At 47.5% G+C, this 23,338-nt stretch overlaps 1 protein-coding gene and 1 long non-coding RNA gene across 4 annotated transcripts in view; both read left to right on the top strand.

Moving 5' to 3' along the window:
- LOC145798789 (uncharacterized) overlaps positions 1-23,338 on the top strand; it is a 74,341-nt gene that overhangs the window by 16,351 nt on the left and 34,652 nt on the right. The gene's annotated exons all lie outside the window — the stretch shown is intronic.
- LOC145798993 (protein MAINTENANCE OF MERISTEMS-like) lies at positions 1,681-23,239 on the top strand. Its single transcript, XM_082888504.1, has 4 exons — positions 1,681-2,390; positions 2,519-2,680; positions 2,774-3,282; positions 23,086-23,239. The coding sequence occupies exons 1-4, from the start codon at positions 1,728-1,730 to the stop codon at positions 23,237-23,239; spliced, it is 1,488 nt and encodes a 495-aa protein (XP_082744630.1). The 5' UTR covers positions 1,681-1,727.

Here is a 23,338-nt window from a genome sequence, read left to right as displayed (position 1 = left end):
CAATATTTGGAAGATTTTCTCGGGAGTTGACTTTTGTTGACTTTTTCCAATTTCCCGAGAGTTGACTTTTGTTGACTTTTTCCAACTTCGGCTCATTTTGCTCATTTTTGCTCCGTTTGCAGATCTTTTGAAAATGGCGGGCGATTCTCCCCACGGCGGAGGTTTTTCAGGTGCCGGAGATGATTTCGATCCCATGACTCTACCCCCGAGGACCCGACCTTTTATTCCCGGGAGGTACCGCCCGTCAGCACACGTTCTTCCGCGCGCTGTTTTCCGTCACTTCACTAGCTTTGACGAGCGAGCACCCGGGGATCTGCTTCTCCGAGAGCCGGAGCATCACCTCTCTCATGAGGCCCGAGAGGTATTTACTTCATTTTCTGTATTTTTCATAGATTTCGCACCTTTGCCATGCTTGAACACGCAGTTTAGCTTAGTACTTTGCTTGCATCCTGAACATGTAGTTTCAATACTCGAATTTCTGAACATTTGGCTCATTAATTAATTGCGAACACACAGCCCACATTAGAACACACGGCTCAAACACTGATCTATCGAACACGCAGCCCGAATTCGAAAGTGAACACACAGCCCACACTTGTTGAAATTTGAACACGCAGCCCAAACTTTAAATTCTCTGAACACGCAGCCCAGATAGATAGTGAACACGCAGCCCACAATTTAACCGAAAGTTGAACACGCAGCCCAAACTTTAAATTTTCTGAACACGCAGCCCAGATAGATAGTGAACACACAGCCCACACTAGTTGAAATTTGAACACGCAGCCCAAACTTCAAATTTTCTGAACACGCAGCCCAGATAGATAGTGAACACGCAGCCCCTAATTTAACTGAAAGTTGAACACGCAGCCCAAATTTCAAATTTTCTGAACACGCAGCCCAGATAGATAGTGAACACGCAGCCCACAATTTAACTGGAAGTTGAACACGCAGCCTACAATTTAACCGAAAGTTGAACATGCAACCCAAACTTTAAATTTTCTGAACACGCAGCCTAGATAGATAGTGAACACACAGCCCACACTAGTTGAAATTTGAACACGCAGCCCAAACTTCAAATTTTCTGAACACGCAGCCCAGATAGATAGTGAACACGCAGCCCACAATTTAACTGAAAGTTGAACACGCAGCCCAAACTTCAAATTTTCTGAACACGTAGCCCACACTGATAGAAAGTTGAACACGCAGCCCAAACTTCAAATTTTCTGAACACGCAGCCCAGATTTAAATAGTGAACACGCAGCCCACACTGATAGAAAGTTGAACACGCTGCCCAAACTTCAAATTTTCTGAACACGCAGCCCAGATTTAAATAGTGAACACGCAGCCCACACTGATAGAAAGTTGAACACGCAGCCCAAACTTTAAATTTTCTGAACACGCAGCCCAGTTAATTAGTGAACACGCAGCCCACACTGATAGAAAGTTGAACACGCAACCCAAACTTTAAATTTTCTGAACACGCAGCCCAGTTAATTAGTGAACACGCAGCCCACACTGATAGAAAGTTGAACACGCAGCCCAAACTTTAAATTTTCTGAACACGCAGCCCAGTTAAATAGTGAACACGCAACCCACACTAGAATTTGCATGTAGCTTATTTCACTTCATCGGCATACAGCCCATTTCATCTCATTGGCACACAGCTCATTCATTTCATTGGCACACAGCCCATTTCATTCCATTATTGACACATGTATTCATTCTAAATGCAGGTTGGTTCCCGCAGTGTGCGGGGGTATGGTTCCACCATCGCGCGGGACTGGTATGCTGAGCTCCCGGAGGGTGTCCGAGACTTGGTAGATTTGGCAGGGTTCGGGCCCTTCTGCGTCGGGTTGTCACGTTGTCCTGCCAGGAGGACACTGATGGCAGCCTTGGTAGAGAGATGGTGGGACACCACCAACTCCTTTCATTTCTCTGCTACCGGGGACATGACCATGACGCCCCTAGACTTCGCTGTGTTGACTGGCTTAGACATCGGAGGTTGGTCCATCCCCTACGATGAGGATATGGGCGAGTGGGAGGCCGCTTGGATGTATCTATTGAGGGCTCGCCCGCCTGTTGACAGGGTTTCTGGGAGAGTCCGATACACTTGGTTCTCTTCTCACTTCCGGCGGGCGGAGATGGTGCCTGAGACTCTCGAGGAGACAGAGCAGTATGCCCGTGGTTTCCTTATGTTCCTCTTCAGGACTACCCTGTTCGCCGACAGAGGGAACACCGTCGGGCTATACCTGCTGAGTGCTCTGGTTGACCTATCACAGGTCCATCGATATGACTGGGGTGGCGCCGGCCTGGCTACCCTTTACTTTTATATGAGCGCGACCTCCCGCGGGCGGGGCGATTTACTTGGCGGCTACTGGAGAGCCTGGGAGGTACTTTTCTGTCCTCTTGATTTACATTTCTGCTCTTCATTACTTGTACATTGCACTCACAGCGCACTTTTACAGTCTGTATTTTGCTCTCAGCATTTCGTACTTACATTCTGCACTGCTTTTCTCAGCTATGGGTCTATGTATACTTCCCATCATTAGCCCCAGAGCTGGAGGTGGCAGGGATTCCCATGACCCCATATTCATTGGTGTTCGAGGGCCCGCACCGGCCGAGACCTCGAGAGACCCTCCTTTACCTGCGACAGTACTTTGACACTGTGCGACATTCAGAGGTACCTCAGAACTTTCAGTTCCTTTCATTTTCATCTTTGATTTGCTCTGCATATTCTTGATTTCTGATTGGTTTATGCATTTATCATCTGCAGATCACATGGCAGCCTTGGGCGCCCCTGGGTGATGGTCTCCGACTTCAGTATACCGGAGCGTCGGACATCTCCCAGTATAGGGTCCTGCTCGAAGGGCCGGTTGGCAGGGTATGGTTCCTGGGGGAACGCTTTCTACGCCAGGTATGGGGGTATCTTTCTCAGGATCTTCCCGCAGTACCCCCAGCCAGTATGCGGACTGCTGACAGGCTCTCTTACTCGGAGGTAGTCGGCGCCATGCTGGGTAGTGATGCTTTACTACATATTGAGGAGGGGGACTACGCCACTTACCGTCACATATATTTGATGCCTCCATTGACGGGAGCTCGTATCCCGATGATGAGGCCTGCCGGTATATCATCCTCGGGCCAGGCTCGGGCTCGGGCTGCAGACGTCCCTTCTACTAGCAGGGCTGGTACATCTACAGGTGGGAGTAGACCGGTTCCTCCGACTCCGTCAGCTTATCCTCATCCTGGATGGCTAGATATGCCTACTGAGTTGATGGCGTGGCAGTATGGGGCTATCTCTCCGACCCCGATCCCACTAGAGCCTCCGATGCCCAGTGATCGATACGCCATTGATCCTGACTCACCGCTGGTATGCTCCACTGTTTTTTCTTTCATCATTCAGATGTTTAGACATTCTTTTGTTCACTGATGATTATGAGCTCATATTTGCAGCCACATCGAGGGTATATGGAGGAGGTGGTTGGACTGGTGGCCACACTCGAGGGCATGGTCTTGCGGAGGGAGGCACAGTTGTCTGTCGCGGGCATTCAGGTACCCTTCAGTTTTCTGGCATTTATCATACTTCTGATGACATGCTGATTTCTACTGCATCGATAGACTATTTGTGTAGAGCACATCTGACACACACCCCACTTGTACACTGTATTTACATGCACCCACTTTACGTAGCCTTTGCTTGTATCTGTATCTGATGTATATATTTGGACTGATGTATTTGAATTGAACTCTTTGTTTTCAGATGCCTTCATGGTCCGGTCAGCCGCAGGCCAGGCCACCTGGGCCTCCTTGGGGAGCTGGGCCATCTGGGCCTTTTCAGGGGGCGGGGCCATCTCGGCCTTCCCGAGGATCCGGGCCATCTAGGCCTTTTAGGGGAGCTCGAGGAGGGCCTGTCTGCAGACGCAGGGCTCACGTTGTGGAGGTGGAGCCTGATGAGGAGGAGGAGGATGTTGAGGAGGAGGAGGAGGAGGCTACCGATCGTCAGTCAGAGACATCTGCTGAGGAGGGGGGCTCCGGTTTTGGCTCGGGGAATAGAGGCAAGGCTGAGGGGGATCCTGAGGATGACAGCTCCGACTTAGATGGTGATGATGGTGCGGAGGTTGTCCCGCAGAAGAGGATGAGGAGTGCTTCTCGTTCCCGTTCCCGAGGACTTTGATATTGCTATTTCCTGCTTTATTTTTCTTTTTGCTAGTAGTTTGTAGCACTTTGCACATTGTTAGGCAGTTTTATTTTTTGTAAAACTTGTACCTTTGTTTGTTGTAAAGCATGATGGAATGAAATAGCTTTTGAAAAGGTGTTTGTATTTTAAACTTTTAGCATCGTATCGCATCAATTTATTTTGCACAAAAATGGAATTGAATGGAAACGCGCGTTGTGTAATCACCAAGTCAGGTAGTGAACCGACGCAACAAACTAGGCAACTCAACTTACTAAGATATAACAGAACCTTAGGAAGTTTACAACTCGATAAGCAAAATGCAACAATATTGACAACGCAAATAAACAAGACTTTAACAAAAATTGCTTGAACAGAGCGCAATGACTCAAAAACACGAAACACGTCCGCTCGACAAACAACTCGATAAGCAAAACAACAACTCGATAATCAAAACAACAACTCGATAAACAAAACGATAACAGAGTGTACTTCGGACGATCTGGGCACCGGAACGCATCCGAAACGGAGGGAGATGAAGGCCTTTGACTCTCCCGTTGCATGGAAATGCTTGAAGCTTCCTCTCGAAGGGTAAAACAGGGCCAAGGAGATATACTGCAGCATTGCTGGCCATCCCTGGGAGCCGGCCGGCCATTTTGTGGAGAGAGACAGCTGGCCGGCCAGTTTTGTAAAAAGTAAATGGCTGGCCAGCCAGAAAAGGTGGCCGGCCGGCCACTTAATCCTGCGGCCTCCAGATTTTTGACACGTGTCCCCGTGAATAGTGTTTTTCCTTCTATAAAAGCCTCAACTTCGGGAATATTCATTTCATCTTAGTTTTAGACAAAGATGGAGGTGTTTCTCGTAGAAAATCTCATATCTTGGATCTCTTCTTTGGATGGCTCGGAAAAGCTGAACTTCCGGGGTTTCGGCTTGAATGCACTATTCACGCTGAGCCGTACTCCGCTACAGCTTCCTTTTCTCCATGCCGCGGCAAGGTTCTGGAATCCAGTGACGCACGTTTTTAGCTTTGGCGGCCAAGAAATGTGTCCCACTTTCGAAGATTTTCAGGTTTTGATGGAGTCTGAATGCTCTGAGGTGATCTTGCCCCAGCTCCGTTTTGGCCATGCTCAGGCTTTAGGGCAGATGTGTGGGCTCACGGCGCTTGACGCTCGATCTCTGATATGCAGTGGGGAACTGGACATCCTCGGCTTGATCCATCGTTTTTCCGACGCTGGTGACCGCAGCAACCATTATTGGCAGGGTTTCCGGCAACACGCCCTCTGCTTGTGTTTGTTGTCTCACTTTCTGCTTTTCTCGGGCTTCGGCGGGGCTAGCATTCGCCTGATTGAAGTCACCCAAGGCTTGAGAGAAGGAAAGAGCTGTATTGCCATGACTTTGGCCGAGACACTGATGGGCTTAGATTCTGTCTATCGCCGGGAGGCGACTAGGTTTGCTGGGAGTCCACTGCTGCTGCAGGTAATGTTTCCCACCCGACCTTACATGTATATTTGTTCACATCGCTCGACCCTCAGGCTCGTTTTTTTCTCACAAAACCCTTGTCTTACTTTTCTCTCATCGTACATCTCTCTGTTCTTTATTCTCTCATTTTCCATCCCTCCCCTAGGTATGGTTAATGGACAAGTTGCAGGTTGTGGACTCTTGCCCGGCCTATTCAGCTCGAGGCTACTTCTTTCGGCAGCGCCTAGTCAATGCTCTTGACGAAAGGTGGTGGTTTGATTGGATGTGCAATTTGTCTGCAGACAGCATTGCTTGGCGTTGTCCTTGGCTCAACCTCCTGGCAATGAGCTATAGTATGTCCCGGCTGATTGGGATCCAATTGATTGGTCTAACCAACTGCGTATTCTATTTTCCGTTCCGGTTCCTGCGTCAGTTTGGTCATGATCAGACCTGCCCACCGGAGGGGATTGAGTACCCAGCTGCTTTCCCGGTCCGGGGTGCACAACTTGCCCGATATGCCACGGCATGGAGGACTAGAGAGCTCCTGGCCCCTGCTTCAACTTTCAGTTGCACTTTGTCCGATGAGTGCTTGGATTGGCTCAATGAGGAGGCACAGGTTGGGCCTAGCTTGGCATCAGATGCTCCGTCCAGCTCTGGGAGGGGACGCAGAGATACTTGATTCAACTATGCCCCAAATTTATTGCTTATTTAGCATTTTCAAGTTTTCGTTATGGATGTACTAAAAAAAGCAACCTCGATTGTAATGCAAGAGCAAGAGAACTCAGTTTTGAAATCAATGAAATTGAAAGTTGTGGTACTGAAAATTTTTCGCTTTTGGCCCAAAAATGGTCTTAGTCGTAAAAAGATTGATTTGAACAAAGTCAACTTTTATTAAAACTTTTCAAAACTATTTTCGACGTGGATCAGAACTGGACACGCCGAAAATCTGTCATTGAGATGCACAACCCCAGATCCCTGCAACTGGAAAGTTGCCCCTAGTCTGAAGAACAATGCGGCACTTCATAGCAACGGAAAGTTGCCCCTAGTCTGAGTAACTTTGCACCGTCGCGGCAACGGAAAGTTGCCCCTAGTTTGAATAGCACTGTACCAGAGATCGCGATAAATGCTGATGGATAAAGATGACTGAGATGATCGAAATGGACAGAGTTGATCGGGGAAAAGTTTATGGCTGAACTTCGATGTGAAGTTGCCTACGTATCCCAAAGATGGAATCAAGCCTTACGTAGTTCAGGCTCAGGTTCACTCGAGTATTTTCACTCTCCTTTTGCGCTCTAACTTTTGCCAAGGCCGCCCTTTACGGGTTTTCAACCTTGCGAGCTCAGTTTTTATATTTTCTAATTTTTTGTGCTCTGACTTTTGCCTAGGTCGCCCTTTCGGGTTTTCGGCCTAGCGAGCCTCTCAACGATAGTATTTCTTCAACTTGTCCATATTGATCAGTTGTGAGAACTCCAAGCCATCTAGATCCATCAGAACCACAGCTCCACCTGACCAGATAGCTTTGATGATGTAAGGACCAGTCCAATTGGGTTTGAACTTGCCCCTTGGGTCGGGGATGGGAGCTCAGTTGTCTTTGAGCACCAAATCTCCTTCTTTCAGATTCCTGGACTTAACCTTCTTGTTGAAAGCCCGGGCAATTCTGCATTGATAGCCTTGGATGTGGTACAGTGCTTTCAGTCTTCTTTCATCAAAGCGCATGAGTTCTTCGAATCTGCTTTGCTGCCAATCTGCTTCGGCTATCTGGCATTCAGCCAATACTCGTAACGACGGAACCTCAATCTCAATGGGTAGAACAGCCTCCATTCCATAGACCAATGAATATGGAGTTGCTCCAGTAGAAGTCCTGATTGAAGTCCTGTAGCCCCACAGAGCAAATGGCAGCTTGTCTGGCCAATCCCGATAGGTTCCCACCATCTTCTGTAGTATATGCTTGATATTCTTGTTGGCGGCCTCAACCGCTCCGTTGGTCTGCGGTCGGTATGTAGATGACTTATGGAAAGCCACATTGTATTTCTCCAACAAGTCTATCACTTCTTTCTTGAAGTGGGAACCATTATCTGAAATTATCTCGTTTGGCACCCCGTAGCGACAGATGATGTTGTTTCTGATGAACTTTGCGACGTGCGACGCCTTCAACACCGCGTATGATTGGGCCTCGACCCACTTTGTGAAATAATCTATCGCTACTAGGATAAACTCATGCCCATTTGACCCCTTCGGGGTAACAGCTCCGATCACATCAATTCCCCAGACTGAAAAAGGCCATGGCGAAGTCATGTTGTACAGTTTTGACGGCGGGATGTTCATGCGATTTGCATGGATTTGACACTTGTGGCATCGCCGAACAAAACTAATACAATCCTCCTCCATAGTTGACCAGTAGTAGCCCTGTCTGAGGATCTTTCTGGCCAGCATTACTCCATTCATGTGTGCACCACACTCCCCCCCATGGATGGCTTCCATCAGGCGTTTTGACTCTTCAGCTTCTACACAGAGCTTATGCATTCCCAGATGACCCCTTTTGTACAGCTTTCCCCTTTTGTACAGCTTTCCCCCGCAGATAATGAACTGAGCAGCCATTCTTCTGACAGCCCTCTTATCTTTGGCATTTGCCCCCGGTGGATATGTCTCATTTTCCAAGAAGTTCCAGATGTCGTAATACCAGGGATTGCCGTCTTGAACCTCATCTATGGCGGAAATTGACTCGTATGCTGGCACGAACTTCTGATCAATAATGACTGGACGCATCCAGACTCCGGACAGGATGTCTATCATAGAAGATAGAGTTGCTAATGAATCTGCAAACCTGTTGTTCTCTCTTACGAGGTGGGTGAAATTTAGCTTCTCAAACCGAGGAATTAATAAATCTAAGGTTTGGTGGTAGATTATCATCCTTTCCTCCTTGACTTTCCAATCTCCTTTTGCTTGAGACACAACAAGGTTCGAGTCCCCAATGACGTCCAACCGTCTTGCCCCTAGTTCTAGGGCTGCTTCCAGGCCAGCAATACATGCCTCATACTCTGCTTCATTGTTGGAAACTTTGAACCGGAGCTTGAATGCTAAAGGGATACGAGAATCGTCAGGCGCTATCAGCAACACCCCTATCCCATACCCATACTGGTTTGACGCTCCGTCAAAGTACATCGTCCAAGTTTCATCTTCGACGTGCAGAATGGCTTCATCTGGGAATAGATACTCAACCGCGTCATCCCCCTCAACCGGGTGGTCGGCAAGGAACTCCGCTACCGCTCTCCCTTTTACTGACTTGCGCGTTACATACTTCAAATCAAATTCGGAGAGCAACAGCAGCCAGCGAGCCAGCCTACCCGTAAGTGCTGGTTTCTTGAAAAGATATTTGATGGGATCCAAACGCGAAACCAACATTACAGAGTGGGCTAACAGGTAGTGCCGCAGCTTCCTGGTTGCCCATACCAAGGCCAAACAAGCCTTCTCCAGCGGTGTATAGCGGGTCTCGTAATCCAGCATCTTTTTGCTCAGATAGTATATGGCCCTTTCCACTTTGTCTTCTGACTCCTGCGCGAGCATGCAGCCCATGGTGGTCTCAGTTACCGAAAGGTACAATATCAACGGTCTCCCCGGCTCTGGTGGTGACAACACGGGTGGGTTCTGTAGATACTCTTTGATCTGCTCAAAAGCTGTTTGACATCGGCCGTCCCATTGGAATTTCTTTCCTTTCTTCAGGAGACCAAAAAGTGGTTCACAAGTCAAGGTTAATTTAGAAATAAACCGTCTTATGAATTGCACTTTACCCAGAAAGCCTCGCACCTCCTTTTCAGTCCTTGGTGGTGGCATTTCTAAGATGGCCTTGATTTTGGAAGGGTCGACCTCGATGCCCCTTTGTGTAATCAGAAACCCTAACATCTTCCCTGCTGTAACACCAAACGTGCATTTCTGGGGATTCAGTCGCAGCCGAAACTCTTTGATCCTTTGAAAGAATTTTTGTAAGGCGGTGTAGTGGCCCTCTCTATCTTTGGACTTGACAATCATGTCGTCCACATACACCTCGACCTCTTTATGGATCATATCATGCAATATTGTAGTCGCTGCCCGTTGATACGTAGCTCCAGCATTTTTCAACCCGAATGGCATCACTCTATAACAATATGTCCCCCACGGGGTAGTGAACGCAGTCTTCTCCCGGTCTTCGGGTGCCATTACTATCTGATTATAGCCTGAGAAACCATCCATAAACGAAAGCAAGGCGTGTCCTGCCGTGAAATCCACCAATTCATCGATGTGCGGCAAGGGGAAGTCATCCTTCGGACTGGCCCTGTTCAAATCTCTGAAGTCTACACAGACCCGAATTCTGCCGTCCTTCTTTGGCACCGGAACAATGTTGGCCAACCAAGTTGGATATTCAGATACCAGCAGAAACCCTGCGTCGATTTGCTTGGTGACCTCTTCCTTGATCTTGAGAGCCCAGTCCGGGCGAATCCTTCTGAGTTTCTGTTTGACAGGTCGGGCCTCGGGGTCAAGAGGGATCCGGTGCTGTACAATCTCAGGATCGATTCCAGGCATGTCTTCGTAGGACCACGCGAAAACATCTTTGAAATCTTTTAATAAAGTGACTAAGCGCTCGCGCTCCTCTGAAGACAACGTGGACCCGATCTGGACCAGCCGCGGGTCCTTCTCAGTACCAACATTCACAGTAGTGATTTCATCCATTAAAGGTTTAACAAATCTTTCCTGCTCTTGATCAATTAATCGTTGCAAAACTGGAGGAAGTTCTCCCTCGCTGTTTTCATCAAAATTTTGAAAATCCTGATTTAAGCAATAAATCAAAGGCACAGAAAAATACTCAGAAACCACGTCCACATCATTCTCATTAAATACTTCCAAGCCGTCAGATTCCTCTGTTACAACAGACTCAAAAGAAAATGAAAATGACGACCTAGACAGGACTGTGGCATCCGGGTTATCACCCCCAGGAATACCGGACTCAGACTCAGTCGAGCTGGAATCTGATTCCGACGCATAAGATTCGGTGGAATCAGATTCCAGCTCACTACCTGACCCGGAACTGCTAGATAAAAAGCCTTCTTCATATTGCCAGATGAGGGAAGGTGCGATAGATGCATCCAAGATCGGTGCTGGAAAGCCCGCAGCTATTTCATCTCCAATCACAGAAACCGAAGAGTTATCCCCCAAGCACTCTTGGCCGATCGGAGGATCTGATAGTAGACTCGCCAGTGCTACCCCCATTTCAAGCTCTGTGCCCTCAGGATCCACTGCTTCACATTGCTCAACCTCAGTTGGTGGGTCTGTCTGCGCTTCGACAACGTCATCCCCAGATATTTGTATGTCGAAGAAGATTTCAAAACCGGGCACGCGCGTCCCCTCCGCGTTTAGCCATGGCTCCGGGAAGCCGCAGAACGGAAAATCTTCCCCCTCCCGGACGAAGCGTCCGTTTAGGGTACCCCAGATGGGCCTGTGCATTAACTCAAATGGCTTCCCGGCCTTCTTTGCTCTGGCCCTTCCGGCCATTTCTTTTCCTTTCCTCACCTAATCCTCCTTGGTGGGCAGATAACCCAGTCCAAAGGCGTGAGGGTTGTGTGGCACTTCGGCCAACACTGAGACGCCCTTCTGGCCGCTTCTCCCTAATCCCATCCCGGGGGTATGTTTTAGCTTGTTCATGAGGTAGATAGATTGTGCACTAACGTACATGCCCTCATTCGCAGCCATGACATTCTGCACCACTTGAGCCTCGGCCAAAGTGAACCCTGACAAAAACACATCCTCCGTGCCGTGCTCGATCTCCAAGACAGGTGTGGACACTTCCGGCGGCGGATGGATTGATGAATTCCCAAAAATGATCGCTACCCCTTTCCCGTGGGGGTACTTTAACATCTGATGTAGAGTGGAAGAGACTGCTTTGACCTGGTGCAACCACGGTCGCCCCAAAAGTAGGTTAAAGGTTGCGGGAACATCCAAGATATGAAATTCGATGCTGTGTTGTCCTGGACCAACCTTGGTTCGAATTTTAACAGTCCCCATCACTTCTCTGCTGGTATTGTAGTATGCTCTGATCACTTGGGTAGTTGGGACGAAGTCCACGGGTTTCAACCCGATTGCATATGCCGTTCTGGTTGGGCAGACATTAATTGCAGACCTGGTATCAACAAGTACCACCGGTATCCACTTATCTCTACATTCCACAGAAATATAGAGAGGTTTGTTATGACTTGTGCCCTCAGGCGGTAGCTCCTTGTCCGAAAAGGTTAATGCCGGGGAACCTCCTCCCGGAAAAACCAGCCCAACCAGCTGTTCAGGCGTGGTGTCTATGGAGAGTTTGGACTTGTCCATAGCAGATAGGACAGCTTCTCTGTGTACTCGTGATGCCATTAGCAGTCCCCAGATGGAGATGTCTGCTTGTATCTTCTTTAATTGTTTCAACACAGCTTCATCTTCAATCTGCTTCTCCTTCTGTTTCTCCGCTTCTCTATCTTTCCCGGATGCCTCGGGTTGGTCCAGATGTGGGGGTTTGAAGTACCGCCCACTTCTCGTCATATGGTCAACCTCATCGAGGTACCAAGTGTCATCCGGTTGATTATTTCCCCAGTCTTCATCCGTGTGGGCAAGACATAAGTCATCGTCTTCCCACCACATCCCATCGGCAGCCAACAGACACCTGTCTGGCTCCGGTTTAGTTGTACTCACAGTATTCTCTGTCCACATGCTCACAGCGTTCTCCATCTTCGTGCACACAGCACTTTCAGTCCCCTCAGGGCCTTTAGCTTTCCTAATTCTCTCAGCCTCCTCAAACTTCTCTCGTTCTAGCTGCGTCAGTACAGCTGTTTGTTCAACGATTCCTGTATCGATAATGCCCAAATCTCGAGCGGAATTCTTAGCACCGGCGCTCTCCGGCGATACAACTTGACTTTCGGCCGTTCCGGCCACAACTGATACTTCTGCCCCCGCTGGGCTCTGTTCTGGTTGGGCTTCCCCCACTGCATCTGGTTGATCCTCGAGCCATCCAGTGGCCTCCTCTGATCCCTCATAATCGTACCAATTGATTGACGCATCCCCCAGTTCCTGGTCATCGAGAAATTGCAAGTTAGCAAAGTCCTTCTCTACGGCTGTCAGATCATCTGCCCATAGCCCAGATCCATCCCCCCGGATCATGCATAGCTCTCCTGTCTCTGGCAATTCTATACTTAGCCCAATTCGGCTCGTTGATAGGATGTACTTGCTTGGATCATAGGCTCCCCCAGCAAAACTCTGTCCAGTCTCAGATTCAACAATCTCATTCTCTCCCAAAATCTGCCCTGCCCTATCTTCGACGGTCACCACCATCGGTTCTGGTTGGGTTTTAGAGATGTCCACCATGCACAAGAAGTCAGCGCAATCGGGAAGGAGCACCTCCGGCTTGGGTAGGTGGGTGGGAGTAATATAGATGCTAGGATCGTAAGATGTGACCCCAGTCTGGATAAAATTAATTCTTTTGGGAGGGGGAGGTTGGTTATGTGGTGGGAGAGGGTTGGTTGTGACATTGGGTTTATCAGGAGGCGCGATCACCTGTTTGTCAATAAGATCTTGGATCTCATGACGCAATCTGTAACAACGGTCGGTGTCGTGACCGTGTTGTTGGTGATATGCGCAGTACTTGGCTGGGTCATAAGAGGGGGGGGAGTGGATTCGGTAATGGCTTTGGCTCCAGGGGTTTTAAATGATTCTTTCTGATCAATATTCCCAGAACTTTGGTCAGGGGCATATATAATGGGGTAAAGGTTCTTTGGCCTCGCGGTTGGAATCTGTTGGCTTGTGTGTTGCTTCCGGACGCGCTGGAGAAGGGTGTGGCAGTCATGGGCCTTGGAGGGGGAGGGGGAGTGGTGGTGACCATACTAACTTCCGAGGCTCTTGTATTTGCAGCGCCACTCGGGCCCGCATTGTTGTTACGGTTGAACGTCCTCCTCGGTTGTTCTCTGTCGTGGTCAAACAGACCTTGTCTCATTGCGTCTTCGATTTGCACCCCCATCTCATGTAAATCTGCGAAAGTAGGGAAGGGGACTACAATCATCCTCTGCATTAGCTTTGGGTGGAGATTGCGCACAATCATCCGGATTTGATCTTTGTCCGTGGGCCTTAAAGTCATCATTGACGCCTTTGCCCTCCATCGGATCACAAAGTCCGAGAAAGTTTCTTTGGGCTCTTGCCTTGTCGTTTCGAGATCACGAGTTGTGATCTCGATCTGAGTGTTGTATGAATATTGTGCGACAAAGGCCTCAGCCATTTCATCCCAGTTCCTCTTCACTTCGTCTTGTAACTTTGCATACCAATGGGAGGCCACACCCGACAGGGTTCGGCCGAATAGTGAGAGCTTCTGTGGTCGTGTTAGGCCCATTGGCCGCAAGACGTCTGCAAACAGTCGGATATGGACCATGGGGTCGCCGGACCCATCAAAGCGGTCGATTTGTGGCATTTTGAACCTATCGGGGAGTGTTACGGCCTCCTCGGTATACCCATCTTCGATATCCGGCATAGCCTTGACCCCTTGGGATTTCTTGAAGAGCTTCTCCAGTTTGCTCAATTTCAGAGCTGTGTGATCAACCTCGACCTCGAATGGAGAGTCCGGGTGATTGGATGTATGGACCTTGGACAGTTGTGGTGGAAGCGGGGGCGGAGCTGGCCCCGTTGGAAGATTTGTGTCCTCTTGCAGATTTTGGATAGTCGGCACAGTATTCTGGGTGTTTGGAGGAGCGTTCTGAACAGCCGGTGTCTGCTCAGGTAATGGGGGCCCAGCCGGAGGAGGAATTTGGTGTGAAGCAGATGCTGTATTCTGTTGTTGTAGCCTGGTAATCAACTCAGCCTGCTGGGTCATAATCTCAGCTTGCTGCTTAGCGAGTTCATCTCGGCGAACGGCATCCTGTTGCATGGCCCGCATGGTTTCCTGCATTTGGCGCATCATTTCCTCAACTCCTGTTGGTGCCGTCATACTGTTTTGATTTATCTAAACTACTGGCAGATCTGTCTCAATGGGGATCCCAATCTGACTGTTCACTGATGGGGGAAACCACTGTTCTGGTGCTCTCTGTTCGGATACACTGCGCTTTTTCTGCTTCCTTCTGGTAACAGGGGGTAGAGAATGGAACACTGGCTGTCCGTCGATATCCTCAGATCGATGGAGTCGACGACCTCGTGTCCAAAGTGCTTGGGGAATGCCTGTCGGGTTGGAAGCAATTGTGCTAGAACTGACCTAGCAAAAGATAAATAAAGCGAAAAGGAAATAAATAAACAGATAAACGGACAGCATAACAGCTTAAAATAAAATGCATGACACACAGCCGGGCATAATCAACACACAGTCAATAAGCTGAATAACACACTGTCCTCAAACACTGATTATTATCCCTGTATCACTGTCCCCTAAAACAGAATCTGATATCCGCAGATAACTAATTCTCAAATACTGGCTGATGCCCGCAGGCCTGATACCCATAATACTGAACTGATGCCCGCAGGCCTGATACTGACAATACTGAACTGATGCCCGCAGGCCTGATGCTGTCAATACTGAACTGATGCCCGCAGGCCTGATGCCCAAACTCATATACTGATACATGCATTCCTGTAGAGACGCACTCTAAAGCACATAACAGATAAGTGAGAGCCAAAACACCCCTATGTTGGGGTAGGGTTTCCCTGTCCTATTTTGTCAGGAGCTAGGGTTTTGCTACGCACGCAGTGGTTTCAAACAACCTATAAACGGGTAAGCAACCTGTCTTAATTTGGAATGGTCACTATGGATCCGAATATGCACTAGGTCGAATGGTCAAAGAGGGTGCCCCGGTAAAACCGGGGTTTGTGTTCCCATACTGGCAGAGCCCACAACCGGTCAGCCTTATGGTCATGCCTTGACAAGACAAGCCTCCGGCAAACCGTTCAGGAATAGCAGATGGCAAACACGGTGTCCTAGGTGCACCAATGTAAATGCAATGCAAAGAAACACACAAGTGTAGTCAAAAACAGATATCACGAGTTCGAGTCAAGTTCTCTAAATCCCCAGCAGAGTCGCCAGAAACTGTGGACGTCCCCGAATGCCCCGGGAGGATGAAGTCCCGTTCTGTTCATTTTGGGGTCACTACAGCTCAGGACTCTAAAATTGTCACGGTTCTAAGTCTGAACCAAAGAGTCCAAATCCGGCACATTGTTTTAAGAAAACAGATTTTTGAAAGAAGTGCCAAACATGGACTGCTTTGCTAGATACAGAGTCGCCACCTAAATATTTTATTTTGGAAAATTTAGGAAACCCTGACTCGGTGCCAAAAGGCCACGTGTCCGTCATCACCAAAGTTGCCTCGGCTCGGGAACTTGGGTACGATTGGGGAAGGTCACTTCGTGAGCACCCCCGCTCGCCCGGTCATAGACCGGCCTCTACTAACCATGATATCAATTTTTGAAAACATTGCGAGTTCTTATTCCGGTTTATTAGCCTAGGTTACTATGTGATGCGCACAACATACAAATATAGACCGGGTCGCCTGAATTGGAACGAAACCTTTCATGTTTGTTTTTGAAAATGGTTTGCTACCCGCAGGTAGGCTTGAAACATTTGATGATTTATTCCAATTCAGATAACCCAACCTTCACCCACAGGCATTCAGGCAGATATATCAGATAAGCACATAGCCTCATGGTAAGCATGCTATCATGGCATTCACTCACACGCATGCAAGGATGCTAAAGCATAAAGCTTACCGAGTACTCCAAGCCAAAATAGAAACTTCATTAGAAATCATGCATGAATCCTAAGTATACAAAAATGCCTAATGCAACACATGCAAAATGCAACTATAGCAGGCTCGACTATTCTAAGATGGCATATGGAATGTTACAACTATCATGTATTCAACTTTGAAATTGAAAATACAATGCAGTTAGTATGATGCGCCGAGCCCGGTGCATGCAATACAGATGAATGAATGCAAACATGCTGTCATACTGTATGCTAATTGAAACATGCCCTAATCTAACCATCATAAGCGGATAAATAAAAGGGAGAAAGACGTAGGGTTGGAAGACATACAACACACTCACGCACACTTATTACAGTTGTGCCCCCGCGCAGAGGGTCCGAATAAATAATACAGTCCAAATATTACAGTCCCGAATAAAAGAATATTACAGTCCAAAATATTACAAAATTCTAATTAATTAATGAATTAACTAAGAAAGTAAATGAAACTGGCGTGCAAGCCAGGGACCGCCTTGCTTCTGATGGATGATGCATGTCCGAATTGTCTTGCGCGAAAATCCATCGGAATGCCCCGATTAGCCTCTGTTTACATCTGTTCTTGAAATGCGTGCCAAGCCCCAAAAAGTTGCTGATTCCTGATTTTGCTGCAACAGAGAGCAGGAAAGGGGCATAGCAATGTATTTGCACAGATATATGCATGTCTCAAACCTCGTGCCACCAATCACGCATACCGAGGCATGATGGCCGAGGAGTCGAAATGCACAACTCAATATAGGATGAATGCACATGAAACTACAGCTAAAACCTAACTCCATCATGGATAATCCGGAGTGTCGGTGACTGGGGAATTGAGACACATTCCGTCACTCGGAGTACGAAATGTACCTCGTTTCCCATGCCCAGGCTAACTCTTATTCCGGACATGATGCAATATGCATGATATGCATGAAATGCAACTAAGATACAATCCTAACATATACAATGCTATGGAATTAAATTCCTCAAAATGCATGCACACGGGCACGCAAACCGAGAAAATGACAGAATGCACTGAAAATGAGACGCCTTGAAATGCGTGCGCACGGGCACGTAAATCGAGGCGATGGCATACGCAATGCAAATGAGACGCCTTGAAATGCGTGCACATGGGCACGTAAATCGAGGCGATGACAGAATGCAATGAAAATGAGACGCCTTGAAATGCGTGCACACGGGCACGTAAACCGAGGCGATGGCATACGCAATGCAATGAAAATGAGATGTCTCGAAATGCGTGCACACGGGCATGCAAACCGAGGCGATGGAAAAATGCTATGAAAATGAGACGCCTTGAAATGCGTGCGCACGGGCACGCAAACCGAGGCGATGGCGGAATGCAATGAAAATGAGACGCCTTGAAATGCGTGCGCACGAGCACGCAAACCGAGGTGATGGCAGAATGCAATGAAATGACATGAAAACATGATATGGGCTTATACCAACATGAATGAGCCTCAGCCACACTCACATAGGATGCCGGCAGATAAAAAAGGGGTGCCTCGAAATGCGTACACACGGGCACGCAAACCGAGGCGGTGGCAAAATGTGATGTAATGTCATGAAAACATGATATGGGCTTATACCAACATGAGTGAGCCTCAGCCACACTCACATAGGATGCCGGCAGATAAAAAAGGGGTGCCTCGAAATGCGTGCACACGGGCACGGAAATCGAGGCGGTGGCAAAATGCGATGTAATGTCATGAAAACATGATAGCAATCATTCTAGTGGAATTTCAGCACTAAAATATGGGGGAAAATAGTCCCAAAATGAGGCGAAATGACATGAAATGCATGGAATTGTCCCGAAATTCGAATTTAGGCGCCCGAAATGGCCTATAGCTATGCCAAACATGCACAACATGGACATGCAATGCAAAGACAAAAGCTAGAAAGTCCCAAAAAAGGCACTTTCACAGTTATAAACATGGCCAAACAGCAAGCATAGGTATGGCAAAAATGGCATGCAAGAATAGGGGCCAAGAGAGGGGTAATGAAGCAAGTGATATGAGCAAAACCCAAAATGAAAAATTTCCTTCTACAACATTGAAGAGGGACTAAAAATATGAATATTTACAGTATATTGCAAACCTCAAATCAGTATAAAAACATGATAGAAATGTGATGCAAAATGAGGCTCAAAAGTGGCTATAACATGAGGTATGCAAAATATTCGCCAAACAGCCAAAGACCCTTAATAAAACATGTAGAATGGACCAAAATAAGCACTTTTTAAGAACTGTAAAATGGCCAAAAACAAAAGCATGATAGGCTAACTAAACATGCAAGAATGGGGAATAAAAGAGAGATATAACATGAAGTGACCTATGGAGGTCCCAAACCATGAAAGGGCCTAAATGAAATATGAAGAATGGACCAAAATAAGCACCTTTTTAGAACTGTAAAATGGCCAAAAACAAAAGCATGGTAGGCTGCCATTGCATGCAAGAATGGGGAAGAAAAGAGGAGTATAAAGGTAGGTACAACATGGAAGTCTCAAATGGTGTTGAGCCCTTATTCAATGTTGAAGAGGGGCTCAAAATAAGCCTAATATCAGTTTACAACATGCTCAAAAACAGATTACTCATGGGTCGAAAATAGCATGCAAGATTATGACATATAAGATGATCAATGAAGCAAGTGCATCATGGAGGGCTCAAACAGGGTTGAGCCCTTAATGAAAAGTGAAGATGAGCTCAAAAGAGGGCCCCTTTCAGTTAGGGCCGGAGCTTGAAACAAAATGAAAGTGGGGCTTACAAATGGATCAAGAAAAAGGGTCAAAGAGGAGAAATGTTACTTACCCTTGAAGACCAAAACTTTTGTTGCTTCTTGGATCAATTTGAAGCTCCTTTTGCCTTTGAGAAGCCTTCCTTGTTGCTGAAAATGAGGTGGTGGTGGTAGAGCTTGGTGGTGTAGAAGAAATGGAGCTTAGGGACTTAGGGTTTTTTTTAAGAAAATGAGAGGGATAAAGATGGCTTTGTGTATGGATGCTTGAAGGTGAAGTTTTCTAACCCCAACAAAGGATATATCTTGCTTGCTATATAGGCCAACAAGGGGGTGTAAAGGTGGGGGAAAAGGAGACAAACTTTGCCTCACAAAATATCCCCCGGATAAAGATCTTTTCTGGGGGATAAAGCCCCACAGCTGTAAAGTGCACAGTGCCAAGATTTCGGACGGCCAGTTACTTTTGCTGCAGGTGGCCGGCCGGCCACACCCCCTAGCCGGCCGGCTAGGGGTCAAAAGGGTCAATCAGATTTTCTGGCCGGCCACCAACTGATGGTGTCCTCCTATGTGTGTACAACACAACCCTGTGGTTAAAAGTCCAAGAAAGTGGGTCCAAGGGGTTCAACATTAGCTCGGAAAGAGGGGTTCAAAAGGGTCAGGTGGAATTACTGGCCGGCCATGAACTTTTAGGGTCCTCTCATGTGTGTACATCACAAATATGTGGTTCAAAGTTCAGGAAAATGGGCCCAAGGGGTTCAACATTGGTCCGGAAGGAGGGGGTCAAAAGGGTCAAGTGGAATTACTGGCCGGCCATGAACTTTTAGGGTCCTCTCATGTGTGTACATCACAAATATGTGGTTCAAAGTTCGAGAAAATGGGCTCAAGGTGTTCAACATTAGCCCGGAAGTGCGAAAAACGGGCGCCGGAGGGCGTCGGAGGATGTATAACTGGTTGCTGCAACAATTGCTGGCCTCCCACCCTTCAGTGACCTTCCTGGTGCTAAAACAGAGGTACCTGCCAAAAATGAACGAAAACCGTTGCAAAATGAAAGTTCCGGGGCCAAAACACGCAGTTCGGGGTCCCGAAAATGAGCTGTTAAGCACCGAAAGTGGCGTTCGGCCACGAAGTGGGTTTCTCAGCCCCCAGTGTCCCTCAAAAGGGAGTAAATAAGATGTATACCAAAAACCGGAGCAATAGGAGATGGTTAAGCGGTCCTGAACCGAGGCACACGGCCTGACGGCTCCGAAAACCGAAAACCGGACTCCGAAATGGGCAAAATGGCCTACGGCCACCAAATGTAGCCTACGGACATTGAGAGATGGTCTACAGGACCTCTCCCTTCCCTCAAGAAAAGAAACAGAGAAAACTGAGTCTGGTTCGCAAACCCAGGCAAGGTACAAAAGAGGGTTCGGAAGTCCGGAGGCAGGGCTCACGGCCGCGACTCTGAAACTTCTGAACGAGCACATTATGCAACATCACCAAGCGCTCAATCGGTGACGTCTGAGTCTTAAGGTCGGTCAAAAATGGGGTGTCTACAGGAGCCTATGTTCCACTAATGACCTATCCAATCCTGGTAGTTCATTATAAGACCATGCAAAGCAATCTTTGTATTTCTTCAAAACAACCAATAGCTGGTTTCTGTCCAGAGCATTCAAACAAGCACTTATATAAGTGGGTTGTTGTACAGAACCTTCCCCTAGATTTACTTCTTCTAAAGGGTCTTGTGCCTGAGGACTTACCAAATCTTCTTCCTTGATTTCTTCAACCTTCGAAGTAGCCTTCTTGCTTTGTTCTGCTCCTAGGTTCTTTAGTTCAACATCCTTGCCCTCCTCCTCATAGACAAAATCTGTCCATAAGGCATCCTCCTCCTGTATCTCCTGGACTTTTGTCTCAATGTCCAATGCACAATATTTCTCAAGGGTCAAAATTCTGACCTGTTGCTATTTTTGCTTGCAGCCGAGTATCATGGCCTCCCTTTCTTGCTCCTGTACTCTCTGGACTATAGCTTCTACATCCAATGTTGAGAATTTAATCAGAGCCAAGGATGTGGCTCCTTGCTTTTCACTTTTTTGCCTATAACCAGACATCATTGTCATCCTTTAGAACGACCTCTTCACCAGCACTTTCTTGGACTAAGTGCTTCAAGTGTGTCACTTCCTCATCAGCCGTCACTTCGGCTAAACCGTCATCTTTCATCAGTATACTGAGCGGTGTCACTCCCTCAATATACAATTTAGCCTCCGCAAAGTCTGCACAGGCTATGAAGGGTTGAGGATCTGCATCGATTTCCTCTGTCTCTCCATTGCCTAAAGCCATCATGATTTTCTGATGCAGAGAAGAAGGCACACATTTGTTAGTGTGGATCCAATCCCTTCCAAGTAAAGCATTATATTTAGCATTACTGTCGATTACGAAGAATGCTGTCATGCAATCCCTGGTTCCCACACTTAAATTAATGGGTAGAATCCCCTGAGCCATTTGCTTATCTCCAGTAAAACCAGCGATGGTTGTGCTGGTTGGGATCAACCTGGGATTCTTTTTTCCCAGTTTCTTCAAAGAAGATTTTGGCAACAGGTTTACTGCTGCCCCATTGTCTATTAGGACTCGATTCAGTTGTATCCCATCGAAGAAAGCCTTGATGTACAAAGGCTTAGCATGTTGTGTCATGGAATTCGAGGGATACTCGAATGGATACGATAGGTTGATGCTTACCACTTCCTCGCTCTCATATTCATCTTCCATCGGGGTAACCATTTCGAAATTATCTTGCACCATACTTGCTTGTGAGTCTTCACTAGAGATCTGAACTGGATCAGCTTCCTGCCCCTCTTGATTCTCATCTCCAGCTTGGAATTCCTGTGGTAGTATGTGTACCATGTTCACTGATACTGGGGGAAACGAGCCAAACTGGATTGCTGGCTGTACCTGCTTTCCCTCTTGGTCACTTTGATCGACTTCCTCAGAAACATCCTGCATGATGCATTCTGGTATTTCATTGCTAACTGATCCCTTCGAAGGATCTTTCTCAACTGGCTCTTTAGTCAGAAACGTTTGTTCAGCCATGAAGGATTCGAACATCTTTTCTTCCATCATTTCTTTCTTTTGGCTTGTGCCAATCTCTTCTTCTGTCTCACTATCACTCTCCATCAGAGCCTTCTCCAATCCAGCTAAATTAGCCTTTTCTCTGGCTGTTAGTTCGGCATGAACCTTAGCCAATTGTTCTCGGCTGCAAACCACTTTGCTCTGTGGAACCGGTTTTGGAGCATGGTCTGACTTTTGGTTCTTCCTTCCTTCCGTTTTGACTGGTGAAGAATTTCCTCCACTTTCCTTCAGATCTTTCTGGTACTGGGTGTACCTGCGCTGAATTTTTCTCCTCTGTGATCTTGAGATGACTGGGACCATGTCTGGTTCCCTCGACTTTGGGTGTTTAAGCAGCACCCAGTTATTCGGAGCCACCATAGGAGGCTTGATCATCCTGCCTTGGTTTACAACATCTCCATAAGCAAGCACTTCCCTAGGTTTGTTTTGCATTACAAACCAGTCTGGGACTCCAGGCACCCACGAACCTACTGATCCAGATGTGGAACTGTTTCTTTCTACCTTCGAAACCGCCTTCGAAACTGGTTGTGAAGGTAGATGCTTGTTCCTGACTTCATGTCTCGAGTCTGTTTCTGGCCTTTGATGAAAGGGGCCACTTTCAGTTCTGCGTGAGGTTAGTCTAGGAGGCCAATCCCTGGCTGTAATCCCGTAACCTGAACTCTTCCCCAATCTTCTTTCAGAATGGTTGCTTTCTACTCTGTAGTAGTTAGGTGGTCTAGACTCATACAAGGACCTCTTGCCTTTAGCATGCATTCTGTCCACTGCAGGTTCAACCATTGATGGTCGCTGCCTATCACTACCCGGATACGGCCTTTTGTTGTAAGCATTGGTTGGCTTAGAATGTCTTTGAACATCTCTGTAGTATTGCTTTCCATCAATTGGAAGTCCCCTCAACCATTTATGACTCAGTCTGCACCTGGGACACATCCTCTGCATTACAGCTGCTTCCAAGGAATTGTCATCTAGTGCTTCTTCGTCAGATTGCTCCTTCTGATGTGAGAAACCTTGTCCAATAGCTGGTGGGTTTCTAGTCTCCTTCTTAGCAGTTGTCTGGTTGGCAGTATGCATTTGCACGTTGACCTCTTCCAACTCCTGCAGAGATAGATTCTGGAAGT

The sequence above is a fragment of the Camellia sinensis genome, chromosome 9 (genome assembly GCF_055761805.1).
Source record: "Camellia sinensis isolate YWXY chromosome 9, ASM5576180v1, whole genome shotgun sequence".
Classification (NCBI taxonomy): Eukaryota; Viridiplantae; Streptophyta; class Magnoliopsida; order Ericales; family Theaceae; genus Camellia; species Camellia sinensis.
The sequence above is the reverse complement of the archived record's forward strand: the minus strand, read 5'-3'. Positions and strand labels throughout refer to the sequence as shown.